Source organism: Hyperolius riggenbachi, chromosome 7, assembly GCF_040937935.1.
Source record: "Hyperolius riggenbachi isolate aHypRig1 chromosome 7, aHypRig1.pri, whole genome shotgun sequence".
Classification (NCBI taxonomy): domain Eukaryota; kingdom Metazoa; phylum Chordata; class Amphibia; order Anura; family Hyperoliidae; genus Hyperolius; species Hyperolius riggenbachi.
Genome location: NC_090652.1, coordinates 159,958,598 through 159,980,187, shown reverse-complemented (window position 1 = coordinate 159,980,187; position 21,590 = coordinate 159,958,598). Strand labels below are relative to the sequence as shown.

The window sequence follows — 21,590 nt, the reverse complement described above, 5'->3', positions numbered from 1 at the left end:
ACAGCAGAGATGTGAGTTCTGAAGTTTAAATCCCCATCAATTAGAACTCCCAGGCTACGCACATGATCAGAGCTGCGTAGATCCGTGCCTCCTATTCCCAGTGGTGAAGACTGCAAGTTAAGTTGTTTTGTTGTCATGCGCTGCCCTCCGATCAGAAGGACTTCTGTTTTGTCTGCATTTAGTTTCAACCAGTTGTCATTCATCCATTGCTGTAGTTCACGTAAGCAGGCGTTTATAGTTGGATATAAACTATATTTGGATAAATATAACCCTGATCTCTACTCAATACATTCTGAAAATACCCCTCCCAATGGGCAGAGGTTAGCTGCCCATTGGGAAGGGTATTTTTGCTATTTTGCTATTTGATAGTGTATTATAAGAGCATTAATAATCAGGAGACATTCGATTTAAATTATCTTTGTGTTATAACCTCACTTATTCTCAAACTCGGAACAATTTAAACAATTACACTGTGCAAAATGTATACCATGAATATCAGAACAGGGTTTGGATTAGATCCATTCACGATACTATTATTATTTATATAATATATTCATGGCATTTTATTCAGCGCTGTACTGTTTGTAACATGTTGAATTTATGAATCTGTAATCATTAAACAAAAAGTACCAGCCAGCTAGGACAGTTATCAAGCAGTGCAGGGAATGTCAAATTAATATTTCAAAATGCTATTTGGAAAGTACAACTTCCATAGCAGATGAAACATTTATTCTACAACAATACAAGAACTTTCTTATTAATGCGGACATCAGAAAAACTGGAAGGAAATTCAAAGCATGGACCAAACGAGGTGCTAATTTCCATGCTATGCAACATAGAAGTCACAAAATAAGCCAGTTCCACCTCAAACAACATTTTCATTTTCCATACCCTTCTTCATATTAAACCAGGTTTCACAAAATCAACTCTTATTTTCTGTAGTGAAAGCATTATCGCAGCCCCTGCCATTTCTAAGAAAAACCCTCATAGTAATAATAATAATAATAATCTGAACATTTGTATAGCGCTTTTCTCCTGTCGGACTCAAAGCGCTCAAGAGCTGCAGCCACTGGAACGCGCTCAAGAGGCCACGCTGCAGTGTTAGGGAGTCTTGCCTTGAACTCCTTACTGAATAGATACTTGACCTAGCCAGGATTTGAACCCTGGTCTCCCATGTCAAAGGCAGAGCCCTTAACCAGTACACTATCCAGCCACCGTAGTACATGTTGTACACAGGACCAAGGATCTATCTATAGTTATCACACAGAATTTACTTTGTATTTGCCCTGACTTTTCTCCCTAGCTCCAGAGCTCCAGTGGGTGGCTGTACCCAAAGCAGTTTGTAAATAACGAGCTCTGCCCCCAAGGGACTGTCCGGGAAGGCTACGTTTGGCTAACTAATACTGAGGGCTCTTCTGGCTCTCTATATTAGGGCTCCTATTTGGTGACTTATACTGAAACGGGGGGGGGGGGGGGTACCTAATACTTGGGTGCCTCTCTGGTTACCAAGTACTGGGGGCTACTTCTGTCTACCTATACTTGGGATCACATCTAGTTGCCTATTCTGGGGGCTAATACTGGCGGTCACCTCTCTGGCTACCGCATCACAGTGAGCACAAATTTGCAGGAGGGAAGGGAGATTTTTTACATACTCGCCTTGAAGACTATTTAGCAGATGAGGATTAACATGAAATGGGGTCCCTAGACACTCACCAGGCCCTAGGCATCTGTCCAAGGGGCCCTGTAGATGATCCAGCTCTGTTATTTATCCTAGAAACTGCAGGTAAGTGTAACGGTCTTGTGTCGTAGCTCAGATGTCTGATTATGTAGTGATCTGCATAATCACCAATAATTCAGACGCTATACCAGATTATGTGTGATCTGCAGAATCACCAATAATGCCAGTATAGCAAGACAAAGAGCTGAGTGTGTGGTGTTTGGTGCAACCGTAACTATAATAGTTTAGCGAGACCTCACCAGAGGGGCTGGTGAGGTACTATCAGGACACTGACTGTATACTTAAGTACAGTAACTTTAATAGTTTAGCAAGACCTCACCAGAGGGGCTGGTGAGGTACTATCGGTTCACTGACCGTATAATAGAGTACTACCCCAGCAAGCTGAAGATACAGCAACTGAAGAGAGAGAATCTCCCGAGGAGCGGGTGATTCAGACAATACTGCAGGCCTGAGATACAAACAGTACTGCACTAATGATCACCTGTGGAGCAGGTGATTCAGACTGTACTGCAGCCTAGGCGTAGAAAACACAAACAGTACTGCACTAAAGAACAACTTCACCAGCGGAGCTGGTGGAGCTAGCACCTCACCAGTGGCAAGGGCCCACTGGTGAGTAGAATGGTCTGACAGGCAAGGTTCGGCAACAGAGAGGTAAGTATCGGTACAGAATCGTGAGACGAGAGAGAGAACGGTAATCAGGCAGAGGTTCAGCAACAGAAAGGTACGTATAGGTACAGAATTGTGAGACAAAAGAGTAATCGGTAATCAGGCAGAGGTTCAGCAACAGGTAGGCAGATAGGCAAAAGTACAGAATCAGAAAGCAGGATCAGAGTCAGAGAAATCGCTAAGAGTCATACAAAGGAGATCAATACAATAAGCAATATCCTAATCTAGGTGTGAAGTCCTTGGCATCAACACCCGGGAACTAGTCTAACAAATAACAATAGCAAGGTAGCAATATCCTACACTAAGGGCCATATTCTATTGATGAGCACTGGCGAGTTCTTAACTTAGGCGATGGGAGCATCGCCTAATCTTATAAAACTTTAGACCCCCCCAGGTGGAAAAGAACTCGCTTGGGCAATATAATCGCCCAGAGAGTTCTTAACACGTTATCCAAATACCCTTATCATGCCTCCGGGAAGCGATACTTCCCGGCAGACATGAGCGTTAGCTTAGACCTGCAAAAAGCTGGTCTAAACTGGCTAACGCACGTCGCCGCCGCAGCATCTGGGGGTCTCCTTTAATAAGGAGACCCTCAGAGCTCCCCGTCGGGTCGCCGCACACTGTAGAAGCCCCCTATGTAGCTGCACCGGCTGCATACATACCGCCGCAGATCACTTGACGCCTCTCGACGCAAAATCCGTTGTGCAATTACAGTGTATCTGACACTGTAATTACTGTGCGCATAGAAAGGAGCCCGGGCAAAGCATCTTTGAATCTGCAGCCTGGGCTCCCTATTAGTCCGCTGTCTGAACCAATAAAATAAAATGGCTCACACAGCGGACCAATGGGGAGCCCAGACTGCAGATTCAAAGATGCTTTGCCCGGGCTCCTTCTATGCGCACAGTAATTACAGTGTCAGATACACTGTAATTACACGACGGATTTTGCGGCGAGAGGCGTCGGGTGATCTGCGGCGGAATGTATGCAGGGGTGCCGGTGCAGCTACATGGGGGGCTTCTACAGTGTGCGGCGACCCGACGGGGAGCTCTGGGGGTCTCGCTGCAGCTGCTTCGTCTCTTACAGTAAGGCAGTAAATAAGCTGTATATGTAGATTGTATGCCTATTTGGTATTCATCCCTAAATTGACACTATTTTGTGTCCAGAGACATAATAACAAAAGTTGTTTAAGATACCTTTAATGACTAACTGTACAAGATTTCTTTGCAAGCTTTCGAAACTAAGGCTTCAATTCATCAAGCATTACCGCATTCGGTAATGCTGAAAACAGCTGAGTTAACGGAGCACTTAAGAAAATGTTAATTCATCAAAGCTGTTACCGAATGAGAAGCTGAAATGACAGAGCAATGAGATAAATTACCGACTTGTGCTCAACACATGTCAGCAAATGTCAGTAAATGTTAATTCATCAAGGTTACCACATTCGCTAGCACATTCGGTGTTTATCTCCAGCTCTCCCCTGTCATTACAGGCTTCGAAAGCCTTCTGTGTGAATGTTTTCATGATTAACAGGAGCAGGCAGGCAATAGAAACAGCCCCTGTTCTCCTGCAAGTGCCACTGATAGGTGCTGATAGGTCACAGGCTTCTTCACACAAGCTTTCAGACCCCCCCAGGCAGTGAGCAGAGAGAATGGGACAAAAGATATCCCCAGATGTCCTTCGGTCCTTTAACCCTTTGAGTCCCTGTTTGAATATGCAAAGATGCAAGTGGTGAAATCACCAAGCATGGCATTTGTAATGTCTCCAGGAAGTTTATCTACGTTGTGGCAAATAAGTAAAATGTTAAGAAACACTGATGGACAGATTCAGAGCAGCAGAGGCAGTAAAAGTAACAGTAAATATAACACGTTTACATGTAAAGGGATGTCTGGATGCCTTCTATTGTTATCAGCTTGTAACAACACAGAGACATTCCAAGCTGCTCTGCACCACTCTGCTGTTATCTAACAGCCTTTGATGAACTGAAGCCTAGTACTTCGGTAACTTAAGGAACCTCTACCACACATGTGAAAATATTGATGAATTAGCACAGTGAAGTGTAAAATACCGAATGCGGTATTTTAAGGACTGGGATTTTGTTATCGAACACCCTTTGATGAATTGAAGCCAATGTTTCTTCTTCCGGAATGTTTCATAACTGGATCAGAACCATACCTAACTGGTTCTGACCCAGTTCTGAAACAAATCTGAAGAAGAAACTTAGTTTTGAAAGCTTGCAAAGAAATCTTGTACAGTTAGTCATTTAGGGCCCATTTCCACTAGCCGCAATGCGTCCTGCGAGACGTGCAGCGTCACTTTATTCCTGTGTGAGGACGCAGCCGTATCCCGGAATTTGCTGCCTTCCGCACGAAAAAAAATACTGCAATGTCGGCGGAATCGCTAAGGCAAGCGATTTGGACGGCGGCAGCATTATCCCCTATGGCAGAGTTTCCCCGCTCGATTTGCGGGGAAACCATGCAGATTTTCCGCAGCACTGGAAACGGCCCTAAAGGTATCATCTAAAAAACTTTTGTTGTTATGTCTTCAGATTCTGTCTATGATTAATACTGGACCACGTGCAATTATTTTGTGTACCATTGTTAAATGCTATAATTTCACTGTTAGTGCATGATTGGGCAGAAAGGGTGGCCCAGGGCAAAGGAATCCTGGGGGACCCTAGTCCCCCTCCACCCCCAAGATAAAACTGCCCAAGGGCCCCCAAGCTGGAAGCTGCCAACCCGCCCCCCCCCACCTCTGTCCATTCTCTGTCTTTAGCCCCTCTGCCTGCATTTTCTCTGAGCGGCACATGTTATGTGTAAATAAGTGGGGATGAAGACAGAACACGGACATAGCAGCGCCTGGGAGCTGGGACAAGTGAGTAATTACAATGCAGCTGAACATTGTGCAGGAGCCCCGGGGACTTGGGAGCAGTTGAGAAGAGACCACCTGGGGGCAGTGTTGCCAACTCATCCCTTTAATTACTGACACATCTAAGTTATACAGGTTCTGGGGCTGTTTGCACATAATCAGTGCCTTAACTGCATCTATCTAGCCACAAAACCTGTATAATTCATATGCGTCAGTAATTAAAGGGATGAGTTGGCAACACTGCCTGGGGGACCGGCGGCGAGTGAAAAGATGTAGTTTTATCATTCAAACCTTAGTCCTTTCTATCATTAGTTTTCTTTCATAACATTTTAAAGGAAGAAATATATTCACTCCAGCTAAATAGTTAGTCCCCGTTTACACTTAATCAGTTAGTACGCATTTTTTTTTCTTCTCCATAGCAGTGCATTGTGAAAAAGATTTCAGTTAAAATGCGTTAAGTGTGAAAAGGAAAACATGGGCATTACTTTGAAAATCAGTTGTCCTTTCAGTTATAACTGAGAGCAACTGATTAAGTGTAAACGGGGCCTAAGCAGTTAAAATCTCACACAACCGACAAGTTTTGGACTAGTCCATCTCCTCATGGTGGATTCTCAAGGTTTTCTCTATTTTCAAAAGCATTTCTTGAACGGCAGTTTAACTGCCAAAATAGGAAGATACCAGCCTGACTCCCTACTCACTTGCACACTATTTTCGCAGTTACACTTGGTAACTGCTGTTCAGGAAATGCTTTTGAAAACAAAGAAAACCCTGAGAACCCCCCAGGTGGAGATGGACTAGTCCAAAACCCTTTGGTTCTGTCAGATTTTATTTTTTTTTTCTGCTGAAGTGGTGTTTTAAGGATGAAAATAAAGTTTAGATTAAATTTAAAACATTTTTTCAGTAGAAAAATACATATATTTACACAGACCTACACAAATCTGCACATCAGTCCTGAAAGAGGGATAAATGAGGAAAGAAGGACAGAGGGTTTTGGTTCCCAAAGAGGGACTGTGCCTCTGAAAAAGGTCCAGTTTGGTGATGTATACAATATGTTAATGCTTTATAAATAAAGTTAATTATTATTATTAATAATAATAATAATAATAATTAATAATATCAGAAGGCTATGAGCTTCTGTGTGAGATCCAACAAGGGAACTGTTTCAGGTAAGGAAAATCTTTGGTTTACTCATCTATGCCTCAAAGAACAGCATTACACAAACCTGTGAGCCCAACCATCAGGACTCGCAAGACTGCAGAAGCTGTAAAGTTTATCTGTGAGAGACATGCAACCACCTGACTATGCTGCTAGTTTGAGTCTATTTGTCTCCTCCCAGCAATCACATCAGCTAGTCAGCCAGACTACTGCCATCCAACTAGTAGCTCTTTCTTTACAAGGAACGGAGATGACTGTCAATCAGGGGAAGTTGTAAGCAACCATGCCTACAGTAGCAACTCGGTTTCCATGGTAACCAAACGGCCTGCACAGCCGCCTTTGCTTCTCCACTCTAACTTGTATGAGGCTCCTTTGCGAGCAAAACTAGAACAAAACTCACGCTTAGGTTTATACAGAGTGAAGTTTAGTTAGGTGATTGCTTAGTAGTTTAACTGAGATTGCTGGAGTAGTTTCAGGAAAGGGAGCAGCCCACAAACACACCTTGTGGTCTGTCTGTGTGTCCCGCACAGTGTGTTACTTGGATACCAAAGTTTTGCTTTGCACTCAGTAGATCAGGCTCAATTCTGGCACTAGCAGTCTGTATAGTAAGATCTATAGGACAGTAAATTGCCGATGTGCGATGGCACGCTGGATGGTAGAAAGCTACTGAATTCAGGATAGAGATTTTACCTCCTTTTTCCAGGAAAACCTGCACGATGCAATCCTCAGTGACGTCACGTCTCTTGAAGGTAATTATATTTATAATTCCCTGTCTTATACATAGTTGTGCTGCTGGATTACTTTTTTTTTTTTCAAATTGGTCTCACAGTTGTATGATGAATGACTGTCCTTGGCAATGTGCACTAGCCCGCAGGTTTTATCTCCCATTGCTGCATTTACACTAAACTGATGAGACGTGAAATCTGGTTGCTATGAGTTACTGCACAGCATTGCTCCCTGTATCCCCTGTAAATAAAAAAACATGGCTCTCAGGGTACCATAAAAGTGCATGTGTAAAGGTGTTGGTAGCAGGGTAATTACACAGAATTAAAGACACTACAGTACAATAAATTGAGAGCTAGCTTAGCACAGCTTTTCCAAGAGCTGCTGTGCTGCCCTCAAATGAACTAAACATACATAAATGATGACAATTAACTACAGTATACGAAGACAGAGTACAGTACATGATCAGAGGCTACCTACAGTGCAATAGGCATGAGGAATTTTTTTTTATCCAAGCCTAATGCTGGGTGCTCACGATACGTTTTTCTGCTCGATTTTCCACCCAATAGTTTTTCCGCACGATTCTCCGCTCAATTCTGCGCTCGATTCTCTTATCTTCCGCTCATTTTTCTTATCTTTTTCCATTCACTTCTATGAGAAATCGAGCCAAAAAAAACCATCGAAAGGAATATCGGACATGTTGGAAATGATCTATCTAACCCATCTATCGGGAGTAAAAACGTACGGTGTATTCCCAGCATTAGAGATGAAGCAGATCAGTAAAATGGGTGTTGCATAGAACCCAATGTTAAAGGAACATAATTAGGCGGCGTGGCTATTGTCGGAGGCGGTTTTTAGAGCCAAAGGGGGAGCAGATAGCGTCGGGAATTGGGTCGATAAAGGTTAGGCATCGATAGAGGAAGGGTTCAAGTGAGAATAGAGTTAGCATTAGTAAAATATTGTTAAAAATTACCGGTATTCGTATTGCTCATTTTTCAGTAGAAGAATATCGGTAATTTTACTGATAGATACCTGTATTTCACAGAGTCATCCTGGTCCACCCTGTTGTTCTGCCCTGCTAGGTCGAATAGCTCTTTGGTTCTCCTTGGGCACCATTAGGAATTACTCATGTCCCTGAGTAGTTCCGAAGACCAATGCATTCGTACTGTGTATGTGCGAGTTCAGGCTTGTGCATTTGCAGTACGGATGCCTGTGCCTGCACAGTACCGCCTTCAGAACTACTTGGGGTTGCATGACGCGTACCAAAAGCCTAGCACGTCAAATTTCCTCACTTTAGGTTTGCTTTAAAGGGAACCAGAGACGAGAAGCAAACAGGTTCCCTAAAGTGCACCTGAGATGAGAAGCGTCTCAGGTACCTTACTTACCTGGGACTTTTTTTAAGCCCCCATATAGTCGCTCGTCCTTTGCAGTCTCCCTAGGTGGCTCCTGTCCCACACAGTTCAGCCCAAAAGCCTGGCAGAGTCGCACTTCATCGCGCATGCCCGGCCAGGTGCACTCCCCCATCCCGCTCCCGTCCCTGGGAATGTTCTGTGCTTGCATAATAGTACTGCACAAGCGCAAAACGCTTCCAGCCGTGGGTGCGATACAGGGGAGTGCCGACGAAGTGTGAATCGACCGGGCTTTTGGGCTAAATTTCAAGTGACAGGAGCCACCCAGGGAGATGGTGAGGGACGAGCGGCCATAAAGGGGCTTAAAAAAGTCCCCGGTAAGTATGATACCCGAGATGCTTCTCGTCTCAGGTGCACTTTAAGGAACCTGTTTGCTGTCATGGGGAGGTAAATGTACCCTGGTGTTTGCATCTACAGATTTGCCTAGGAATGCATTTGAGGTGAAATTTTTGAACACCAGTCTCTGAAAGGACATAGATTTCACTTTTTCCTGTGCTCTCACTTCTGTTGTAATCATCGCTCCATCACCGCTAACCTCAGCTATCTAAGCAATGTGCAGCTATCAGGAGCCAATTTCATTGCGCCATCTTCAAGAGATTGAAATGTACCCGAGACGAAGATCAGGTCAAAAAGGAAATGCTTACCTAAGAAGAGGTAAGCCTCTTGATCCTATAGAGGCTTTCCATGGTGTGGACTCCTCAAAGATTTTGGACAAGGGCTTATTGGAAATCTGATCAGCACCACGCTCCTTTTCAAGCACGAGCAGCCGCCAGAGAGATATGTACAGGGCGCACTTCTCTTGTGCAGATTGGGCGTGACTGTCTGAAGTTACAGGACCTGGTACCGGAGAGGGAGAATACTGAGGACGGCAGCGTGGGAGCTCTCCTTGCGCATGGGGCTGGAGGAAGCCCAAGTTATGTATAAAACTTTTACTTTATCTAAGCTCTGGTACACTTTAAGTCCAAAAAATATGGCACTTTCTATATTTCAGCCCATGTTTCTCGCACAAATAATAACAAATTCATAATTTGCAAAACCTATCGATCTTATTGACACTTGGCATGGATATTTTATGACTTCCTGCTACTGAGAAGTTTAATACGCCGGTTGCTGGGTATGTCAACGGCATAAATCTTGTATCAGAATATTTGGTGTTTCCTGACCAACAAAATGATATAATTTTCATAACTATCACGAGCACGGTATCTCTGAGTAAGGCAAAAATCATATAACACATTTATTTTATGTATGCTTAAAGAGACTCTGTAACATCAAAAACATCCCCCGGGGGTACTCACCTCGGGTGGGGGAAGCCTCGGGATCCTAATGAGGCTTCCCACGCCGTCCTCTGTCCCACGGGGGTCTCGCTGCAGCCCTCAGAACAGCCGGCGACAGACCCGACTGTCAATTCAATATTTACCTTTGCAGGCTCCAGCGGGGGCGCTGTGGCTGCTTTCGGCTCCGAAGTAGACGGAAATACCCGATCTCAGTCGGGTCCGCTCTACTGCGCAGGCGCCGGAAACTTGTGCCTGCGCAGTATAGCAGACCCGATGGCGATCGGGTATTTCCGCCTACTTCGGAGCCGACAGCCGTCAGAGTGCCTGCGCAGGAGCCGGGAAGGTAAATAATGACGTCATCTTGTACGGAGGGCCGCAGCGAGACCCCTGAGGGACGGAGGACGGCGTGGGAAGCCTCATTAGGATCCTGAGGCTTCCCCCACCCGAGGTGAGTACCCCCCAGGGGACGTTTTGACGTTACAGATTCTCTTTAAAGCGGATCCGAGATGAAAAACTAACTATAACAAGTAACTTGTCTATATATTTTATCTAAAGTTTAGATCGTTTACACAGCAAATACAGCTGCAAACAGCTTTAATAGAACATGATTATTTCTTCCTGTGATACAATGACAGCAGCCATGTTGTTTGTAAACATTACACAGAGGCAGGCTTATCTGTTTCTTGATCACTAAGCATGTGAAAAAAACCTAACCCCATCCCCTCCTTCTTCCCCTCTGCCTCTGAAATCTCTGGCTAGCAACACCTCCTCCTCCTCCTCCTGCCCAGACTGAGCTCCCATGAGCCCTTGCTACTGCCAAGGCTCTCTGAAAACCTGTGGGCGTGGTTTATTTAGTTTATAGAGAATTAAGGTAGCCATACACTAGTCGATTTGCCATCAGATTTGACCAACAGATAGATCCCTCTCTGATCGAATCTGATCAGAGAGGGATCGTATGGCTACCTTTACTGCAAACAGATTGTGAACCGATTTCAGCCTGAAACCGTTCACAATCTGTTGTGGTGGTGGTGGTGCTGCCGCCGCTCCCCCCACCCGCATGCCCGCATACATTACCTGCTCCGCCGACGCGACTTCAGTCCCCAGGTCTCCGCTGCCTTCTCCGCTCTGGTCTCCAGGTCCAGCATGCTTTACGTCTTCCTGCCCGGCAGGAAGTTTAAACAGTAGAGCGCCCTCTACTGTTTAAACTTCCTGCCGGGCAGGAGGAACTGAAGCATGCCGGAGACCAGCACGGACATGGAGCAGCGGTGACCGGGGGTAGTCGTGCCGGCAAAGCAGGTAATGTATGCGGCTCTATTGCGTCGGTCGTCGGGTACTCGAACGCCGCTACCGACGCGCTCCCTACCCGCGGGCGATCGACGGTAATTTTGCGCACGGAGCGACCGACGGGATCGGACGAATGGGATCGAAATTCGGCGTGTAGCGCGAACGATTGGCAGCAGATTCGATCCCAGTGCTCGAATCTGCTGTCGAAACGGCGGCAAATCGGGCCAGTGTATGGCCAGCTTTAGAGTATTAAAACAAAAACAAAAAAGTATTTGGCTTGAGGAATGCCCTATAAACAATAGGAAAGGAACATAATTATGCAATGAGTAAAAGTTCACCTCGGATCCACTTTAAAGTGGCTCCAGTAAGCCTACTCCCTGCTCAGTTAACTGCTCTGGCTTCCTTTGCACTGAAAAGTAACCATTTTGTACTAACTGCTAGCAAAGCCTCACACCTAGCTGCCAAGGGAAAGATCCCTTTTGTTCCCTTAATTAAAGACAAACACTGGCCTCCCAGGAGAACAGAGGTAATCCCAAGAATAGAATTTTGTTACCTGCTAGAATAGACAGACCCCCAAAGAATTGCCTTCTCCTCCCTAGATATACTATCAAAACAATCAGAAAAACAATTGATTGCATTTCTTGACTAATTGATTGCGTTTCTTTATGGTTTGTCTGTGACAGTGCCCTATATTTGTAAAACATTATTATTTTGCTATATAGACCATAGATTTGTTTTATATACCCATAAGGCCCATACACACATCGGATTTTTTTAGGACGTCCCGTCGTTCAGTAGTCCGGACGTCAAATCGGGCGTGTGTACAGTCCGTCGTTCAGCTGATAAGACCGGTCTTGAGCGATCCGCCAGGCGGATTTAAAAAAATCCGATGTGTGTATGGGCCTATAGACTTTCTGTTGTTATCTGCAGAAGACAGACTGCCATACACTTATGGATAGCCAACCATCTGTTGATTAGCCCATTACCACTCCAAATAAACGCTTAGTGACAATGGTTTAACACAGCTGTGCCCAACCTAAGGCCCCCGGGCCATTTGCAGCCCACGATGCCAAGTTTTGTGGCCCTCAGAAGTGTCCTGAGGAGGAGGATCGGGGATTGTGTCATACTAGATCATAGGTTTACACAGCCTAGTCACGTTCTCCGCAGTAGCGCTGTGATAGTTAGAGACCTCATCCCTTGGTTGCTGCAGGAACCACCTTCCAATAGGAATCATCCTTATTCTTATTGGAGGGAGGTTCCTGCAGCAAACAATGGGCAAGAGTCTCTAACTATCACAGCGCTACTGCAAAGAACGCGAAAAACCTATGACGCAATCCCCGATTCTTGCTTTGGCTCTCCTTTTCCACTTCTCCGACCTCTCATCTCAGGGACAGTGTGACATCACACCCTACCAGCCTGTCAAGCTGAAAAAAACGTTGCTCCACACGGACCTTTACCCGCGGCTAGGCCGCGGCAACTAATTGAGACCCCGACTTCTGCTGAATAGTAGGCTTCAACTACCCGCAGCTCACACAGCACTTGTGCTGGGCGGGGGATCAGCCAGAAAGCCTCTGCACATACACCCAGTTACCCCAGAAAATGGGCATCAAAATGGTGATTACAACAATTCTTGGTTTGCTGTTTTCTTTCCTTTTCCAACACCGTGTTAACTGTTACTAGAAAAATAATAGAGTTATATTTACATTTTGTATGTGTGTGTTCCGGCCCGCAAAATTTATCTTAAAGAGACTCCGTAACAAAAATTGCATCCTGTTTTTTATCATCCTACAACTTCCAAAAGCTATTCAAATGTGTTCTGGCTTACTGCAGCACTTTCTGCTATCACCATCTCTGTAATAAATCAACTTATCTCTCTCTTGTCAGACTTGTCAGCCTGTGTCTGGAAGGCTGCCAAGTTCTTCAGTGTTGTGGTTCTGTGATGCATCTCCCCCCTCCTGGCCCCTCAATGCACACTGCCTGTGTGTTATTTAGATTAGTACAGCTTCTCTCTGCTCTATTATCTTTTACAAGCTGGATAAATCCTCCTCTGAGCTGGCTGGGCTTTCACATACTGAGGAATTACATACAGGCACAGCTGTCTGCACTCTGCAGGAAGAAACAGCCTGACACTTCAGTGGAAGATAGCTGCAGGGGGAAAGAAACACACAAATGATCTCTTGAGATTAAAAAGGAAGGCTGTATACAGCCTGCTTATGTATGGATGTATTTTCTATGTGTGGACATACTGTACATCAACCTACTTCCTGTTTTGGTGGCCATTTTGTTTGTTTATAAACAAACTTTTTAAAACTGTTTTTAACCACTTTTAATGCGGCGAGGAGCGGCGAAATTGTGACAGAGGGTAATAGGAGATGTCCCCTAACGCACTGGTATGTTTATTTTTGTGCGATTTTAACAATACAGATTCTCTTTAATATGAAGTGCGGCCCTCGGGCAAGAAAAGGTTGGGTACCACTGGTTTAACAGAGCCAAATGTTCAGCAATGTGGCAGGGATGGTGAAACTCAAGTATCAGATGGTGTTGCCAAAGATGCGTAATCTGACTCTTGCACAACAGATTTAGTTTTGGTGTATTGATTTTTCATCTGAGAACATTCATTTGTTAGTTTGCGGATGGTCAGCAAAAGCCAAATAGTTTTGGCAGCCATAGTATTATATCTATGTGTGCCTGAACACGCTGCCCTTTGTGAGTTTTGCTGAGCATAGCTTGGTTACTGTTTGTGTACTATATTGTGATGTAAATAAGCACTGCATGAAGTACATCACTGGAGAAAATGACAGTTGCTGATTGCTGATTTCCTGGTATCAGCTAATAGTTGTTATGCGTGAACGGTGAACCCAACAATGTCTAAGGGCTTTTTCAGATGAACGGCTGATAGCAGTACACTTTAACCACTTGCCGACCGCGCACTCATAACGCGCGTCGGCAAAGTGGCAGCTGCAGGACCAGCGACGCAGTATTGCGTCGCCAGCTGCAGGCTGATTAATCAGGAAGCAGCCTCAGGAAGCAGCCGCTCGTGCGAGCGGCTGCTTCCTGTCAATTCACGGCGGGGGGCTCCGTGAATAGCCTGCGGGCCGCCGATGGCGGCTCGCAGGCTAAATGTAACCACAAGCGGAAATAATCCGCTTTGTTTACATTTGTACGGCGCTGCTGCGCAGCAGCGCCGTAAGGCAGATCGGCGATCCCCGGCCAATCAGCGGCCGGGGATCGCCGCCATGTGACCGGAGACAGCCTGTCACTGGCTGCACAGGACGGATAGCGTCCTGTGCAGCCCGGCTTACCAGGGGGGGCCAGGTAGGAGAGGGAGGGGGAGGATTTCGCCGCGGAGGGGGGCTTTGAGGTGCCCCCCCCCGCAACACCCGCAGGCAGGAGCGATCAGACCCCCCCAGCACATCATCCCCCTTGTGGGGAAAAAAGGGGGGCGATCTGGTCGCTCTGCCTGCACGCTGATCTGTGCTGGGGGCTGCAGAGCCCACCCAGCACAGATCAGCTACAACAGCGCTGGTCGTTAAGGGGGGGTAAAGGGTGGGTCCTCAAGTGGTTAAAGGAAAGATGCATGCTGTTTAAAAAAAAAATCTACCTACCCAGGGCTTTCTCCGGTCTCCTGGCACCTGTCCTGTGCAGTCACCGCAGCTCCACATCCAGCTGGTGGCCCGGGGTCCCCTCTGGTGCAGATGCCACCCTTGCCAGGTTGGCATCTACTGCTCCTGCTCGAGAGCCGCTGACGGTCGCACTGATGTCATCTGTAGTGTACTGCTCACTCACGTTACGCTTACGTCATCTGGAGTGTACTACTTTCAGAGCTCTTTCAAATGCACGCCTGCACAGTACACTCCAGATGACGTTAGCGTGACCGTGAGCGAGAGCCTCGCGCAGGCGCAGTAGGAAGCCCAGGGTAAGTAGAATTTTTTTTTTAAACAGCTGGGACCTTCCCTTTAACTCAGCTGCTCCTGTTTATGTGCAGGGTGCTTGAAGCCGTCCAGCACTTGCAGTGAACTCTGCATGTACATCTAAGCGGGCTGCAATCAGCCCTGTACGTTGCATGCATAATTTTTTTTTTACCTGGCAGTAACCGCTTGTCAATTGCTGACATCCTTGTGTTTACAAACCAAGCAGGAAAAAAGGGTGCCGCCATAAGCTCCCATTATAAAAGCTGTATTTGAAGCAATGGGAGGAAATTTGTGAGCAGTGAAGTGCCTGATAAAATAGGGGGTGCCCAGTCTTCCAGCTATGCAAATTGTGGCTTTGTATAGCGAACGCAGATCACCCATTAGCAAAGGCACCATTTGCATAGCGGGAAGACTTGGAGCCCACTAACTTTATTCCCCCTCCCCCCCCCCCCCCCCCCGCACTTGTTGTTTCACCGTCATTGCCACAAATTGCAGTTCTGCGGCAGGGGGGGTTAAAGGTTAGGTGATACCAGAGAGGGTTAAGGGTTAGGCATAGGTAGAGGGACACTTCAGTGTTGGGAATCGGTAGAAGGACGGTTCTGTTTTAGGCATTGGTAGAGGAAAGGTTCTGTGTAAGAGTAAGGTTAGGTCAACTTATAGTAAAATATTGGCAAAGATTATAGATACTTTACTATCAGAATTCAGTAGTAGAAGATCGCTAATTTTGTCGATATTGTTTTTTTGTTTTTTTTTATAGTAAATTTTTATTTACATGTTCATCAAGAAAAGGTACAGTACAGTTAAAGAGTAGTACAGCTGACACATATTGAGATTTAACAGTGTACAATGAGTTATAGTAGAAAACTGTATCACATTGAGCTGTCAACAGAGTATTATTATCAGTCATTAAAGGGACACTTAAGTCAAACAAAAAAAATGAGTTTTACTCACCTAGGGCTCCCAATACCTCCCTGCAGCTGTCCGGTGCCCTCGCTGTCTCCCTCCAATCCTCCTGGCCCTGCCGGCAGCCACTTCCTGTTTCGTTGACAGGAGCTGACAGGCTGGGGGCGCGAGTGATTTTTCGCGTTCCCAGACACATTAGCACCCTCTATGTTGCTATATGGTATATGATATATGCTATAGCAGCATAGATGGCGCTATTGTGGCCAGGAACGCGAAGAATCACTCGCGTCCCCAGCCTGTCAGCTCCTGTCACCGAAACAGGAAGTGGCTGCCGGCAGGGCCAGGAGGATCGGAGGGAGATGGTGAAGGCACCGGACATCTGCAGGGGGCTATTGGAAGCCCCGGGTGAGTAAAACTCATTTTTTTTGTTTGACTTAAGTGTCCCTTTAAGAATACAGCTTCTTGGGTATCTTCATGAACCTAGCTGTTTATACTTTGAAAGAAAAGTAGGAAATAGGAAAGTAAGAAAAGAAGGGAAAATAAAAGTGTTGTGGTCCAGCTCCCCCCCCCCCCCCTCCCCACCCACCCACACTTGAAGTAATATGTAGGACATGTTGGTCAAATTTTAAAGTTTAGTCTACGATAGGAATGAAATTTGATTTTGTAGGATCCATTATCTTGTCTTCCCAAATACCCCCGACTTTGTTATATTTTTTGGGGCATCTTCTATTAAGGTATGTGGTTTTGTATAATGGTAGCATCCTATTAATGCCCTAAGCCCATTTACCTATGGTTGGAATTGAAGTTTTTCGCCAGCATAATATTATTTCCTTTCTAGCTTGAACGCATAATATTTTAGTTAGTAGTTGTTTATGTTTTGGGAAGGTTCTAGCAGCATTATTCCTGGGTCTAATGGGAAAGTAGTTTGAAGATTAGTGTTTATTATTCGAAGTACCTCTTTCCAAAATGGGACGATCATAGGGCAGGACCAAAAGAGGTGCATAAAGTTCCCATGGTTTATAAGACCCCTCCAGCATCTATCAGGGTTGCTATTATTTATTCTGTGCATGCGGTCAGGCGTGAGATATGCTCTATGCAGGAATTTAGTTTGTTGGAGTTGATCTCTTGCTGACACTACTGTAATTGGAAATTTTTCCAGAATTACATCCCAGTCATCCCTATCTGTGTCTGGAATAGCAGTCGACCATTTTTGGAAGCTTTTATCCAGTTTATCATTATTCATTGTCAGGAGTTCATTATATATTGCAGATAACGTTTTAGGCAATTCTTTAGTTAAAAGGAGATGCTCTAAACTATCAATGGTATTTTTCTAGTGGTAATCTCCTGCGCCCGCCGCCCTTTTGTCCAGGTACCTTTTTTTTCACATTCGCGTTACAAATGCTCCCATTCGGTTACAGTATTTTGCAACAGTAAGGCGATTAATGCCAGCAAATAAGTGGCTAAATGGCGCGTTTAACGCATTAATATGAAAGAATCCTAAAGGCAAAGAACACGCCACAATTGTAGCTCCTCTTGCAAACTAATAAATTGTAGCTTTCATCATATCTGGTTCAGGTCTGCATTAATGTGGATTATCCCAAACTAACCCAAGAGCCTGATCATATTTATGGTCATCACTCACAGTCTGATTTTTTTCCCCCTCTAAAACAAATGATTTTGTAGATGTCTGAAGGATTTTAGGTTGATGAAAATGTTGTTATACCGTGGCTGACATAACTTTTTGAATATTTTTACAAAGCTGATCCAGGTCCATTATTCGAAAGAAAAATGTAATTAGATTTTCCTATGCAACCAACCATTTCATCCTTGGACTATTTTTGGTTGTATCATATTTTTTTTTTTTTTACAATAATTTTGTTGTATCATGTTTGACCAGCTTTAAGCAGTTCTTAATCTCACTTGTATGGCTCAGATCTCAAAGGCTAAATAAAATCACCCGCTTAACCCGATGCTTAATTACTGTTTGTATTTTGTTCTGGATGACAGTTTTAGGAATGATCGCTGTACAGACACATTGCTAGGCTGCAGCTAAGCAGCCAGTTCTATTCTATTCTAGAGAGAAGGGGGATGGTGAGCTTTGTATGAACAAGCGGCAGCGGCGGCAGAAGGAGAATAGAAAATGACATGCTAAGAATAGAAATCAATAGATCTTGTTTGTCAATTATTGAGCTATTAAAATGGATTACAGTACTATAGATGTTGCAGAACAGATACAACAATGTCTAAGAGTCTGTATACACCTTTTAGTGTTTTGTTTTTTTAAGTGAGGGTTGAGAGATTAGCTATATTAGATTAGTCCTTGGCCACTCCTAATAGACATTTGCTTTAGTTGCAATACTTTGATTTACCGTAAATGAGAAAGTAGAAAATAATTTACTAAATCACTTTGTCTGGAGCAATTTAAATTGCCTGCCTAGCCCTAAGGTAAAGTCACATTCCTACAACAATATTTCCAGTGTTTTCCTACATACTGCATTATCCTTAGGTGCCCATACACTAGCAGACGATCGTGCAGATTCGCCCATCAGATAGATCCCCCTCTGATCAAATCTGATCAAAGAAGGATCTATTTCCAGTGTAGTGCAAACAGACTTTCAATAGATTTCAGCATTAAATCTATTGGAAATCTGTGCAGCTGTCTCCTAGGCCCCCCAGGTCATGTACTTTATTTATGTACCCCCCGGGGCTGTGGTGAGTGTTGCAGGCTCACCTGTCCGCTGGCACATCTCCTCCTATGTCCCACATCTTGCTCCATTGCTGCCGAAGGAATGTGTGCCACAAAACCCAGCCACATGTACTGCACCCACGTACATGTGGAGATGTCACATGGAACAGGCACCCCCAACAGCTGTGGAAGAAGTCAGGGGGCAAAGGTAGACATGCACCAGTAGACAGGTGAACCTCTCACTACGGGTTTGGGATTCATATTTTACATGGGGAAAGACCAAACGCAGTTCCGTCGGTGGCCAGAAATTGAATGCTTCTACTGCCACGCTGTCCTGAGGAGAAGGGAGGATTGCAACTGGTGACTTACTTATTTTTCTATCATACTCTGTGTTTCACTATGCATTTTTGCAGTATGCCTCATGGAGACCATAGCCATACAGAGTAGGAAAACCAGTTCACGTATGCTATGCCAAACTGTAATTCCACTTAATGTAAGCTTGAAGTAGGCAGAGACTTTCTGTACCGATCATATCCCCATGTAGTAGGGTGCATGTACTCACAAACGGTCTCAACAGGTCCTCTTTTGGAAAGTTTGTGCTTACTTTGAGGAATAGCTAAACTTTCACAGAGAAGAATGATGTAGCATACATCAGTACTGTACAAGCTATTTTGTTATATTATGAAAAAATACTTTATTGCTTCACTTAGAAGCTAGCTATTCTTTTCCAGGCACAGCAGATGCTGCTGAGGTGCTGCATTAGCTCACCTGCTTTGGAAGATTTTTTTTTAATGTTTAAATCTTCTTTAAGGTATGAGATGTCTTGTGCCATTTCTCAGTATACTAAGGATTTTTCCGTGACTGAGCTACATGATCTGCACTTTACATGGCATACAAAGCAATACAAATTCCTTCATCATCTCGGTGTTCTAGGTATAATGTAATATGGCATGCAGCTTTTTAGTGGCATACTCTGCCAGCCTGTACTGAATCATGTGCATAAAACTATAAAAATTCTGAAATAATGATGTTTGTACGTGATCAGGTTCTGCATTGGTCCAAGTAAAAGAAGGACAAAAAGGGACGCTGTTGTTTTAATAGCATAATTATTTCAAATATAGTGGGTCAGATCCGTCCGCAATAAACTTACAGCGGTCCACGACCTCTTCCTCTCCAAATCCCTCACCATCCTCGCACTCACTGAGACATGGCTCACCCCCTGTGACTCTGCCGCAGAGGCTGCCCTCTCCTACGGGGGGCTTCACCTCAGTCACACCCCCAGACCAGTCAACAGGCCAGGGGGAGGGGTGGGTCTGCTCCTCTCCCCATCCTGCACATTCCGTGTCCTCACTCCACCTTCCTCCCTACAATTCACATCATTTGAGGCTCACACTATCCGCCTCTACAATCCCCTCCCAGCCATTGTTGCAGTCTTATACCGCCCTCCGGGCTCCACACGACAATTTCTCGACGACCTTGCCTCCTGGCTCCCACACATCCTCTCCTCTGACCTCCCCACCATCATCCTCGGGGATTTCAAGCCTTTGGGCAGGGTCCTCCTCCTTTTGTGTGCAACCTGATCATGCACCTCCATTACTGTGAACCCATGCTAGGCATCTGAGTGAACCTAACTTGCCTAATCTCCATGCTCCATCCAGTGACTGACTAAGCATTACCTTGTACTCATACTGTGCTGCATGATCTGATCTTTCTTGTATTCAGGTATTGTCATTTTGCTGTATGTCACCCCTAAATGTTGTATGTATCCCTATTTATTGTCCAGCGCTGCGTAATATGTTGGCGCTTTATAAATACAACAAATAAATAAATACATTTCAATATTCCCATCAATGAACCCAAGAACTCTGTTGTGACCCGTCTACTCACCATAGCCAACTCACATGGCCTAGTACAACACACCAACGCCCCCACTCACACTGCACGTCACACTCTCGACCTTATATTCACTAAATCCTCAATACCCTGTTTAACCTCTCCCTATCCACAGGCACCTTCCCCTCAGACTTCAAGCAGGCCACAGTACTGCCCCTGCTCAAGAAACCCTCCCTCGACCCCTCGCTACCCTCCAACTACCGCCCGATCTCCCTCCTCCCCTTTGCCTCAAAACTCCTTGAGCGTCTGGTTCACAAACGCCTGACCCAGTACCTCAATGCCAACTCACTACTAGACCCACTGCAATCTGGATTTCGGCCTGCCCACTCAACCGAAACGGCTCTCACCAAATTGGTCAATGACCTTGCCTCAGCTAAAGCTGAAGGTAAATACTCCATTCTCCTCCTCCTTGACCTTTCAGCAGCTTTTGATACAGTAGATCATCCCCTATTCCTCCAGTCCCTCCAATCCATGGGCATTCACGATCTTGCCCTGACCTGGCTTTCATCCTACCTCTCCAACCGCTCCTTCACGACCTCCTTCAATGAGTCCTCGTCCACCCCCAACCACCTCTCAGTGGGAGTCCCCCAAGGCTCGGTCCTTGGCCCCCTACTGTTCTCCCTATACACATCCTCCATTGGCAAGGTTATTTCCTCCATGGGTTTTAACTATCATCTGTATGCAAATGACACCCAAATCTACCTCCACACCCCTGACATATCCACCACTACCATGGACAAGGTATCCTCCTGTCTATCTGCCATCTCCTCCTGGATGTCCGCTAGGTTCCTGAAACTAAATCTAGACAAAACGGAATTTATGATCTTCCCACCCTGGTCATCCCTGGACCTCCCAGATGTGCAGGTCACTGTTAACCACACTACCATTCGCCCTACCTCTCAAGCCCGCTGTCTGGGTGCCACCCTGGACTCCGCACTCTCCTTCACTCCCCACATCCAAAACCTCACAAAGTCCTGCAACTTCCACCTTCGTAACATCTGTAAGATTCAGTGCTGTAATATGTACGAACAGAGGCGCCAAGCAGAGTAAAACAATGTTCTAAAAATGATAAAAAGAGGG

At 45.3% G+C, this 21,590-nt stretch overlaps 1 protein-coding gene across 1 annotated transcript in view; it reads left to right on the top strand.

Moving 5' to 3' along the window:
- The first annotated feature begins 6,646 nt into the window (after positions 1-6,646).
- DNAH3 (dynein axonemal heavy chain 3) overlaps positions 6,647-21,590 on the top strand; it is a 329,266-nt gene continuing 314,322 nt past the window's right edge. Inside the window, exon 1 of the mRNA XM_068244819.1 lies at positions 6,647-7,173. Within this exon, the coding sequence (XP_068100920.1) occupies positions 7,141-7,173 (33 nt within the window). The 5' untranslated portion in view covers positions 6,647-7,140. The remainder of the gene's footprint in view (positions 7,174-21,590) is intronic.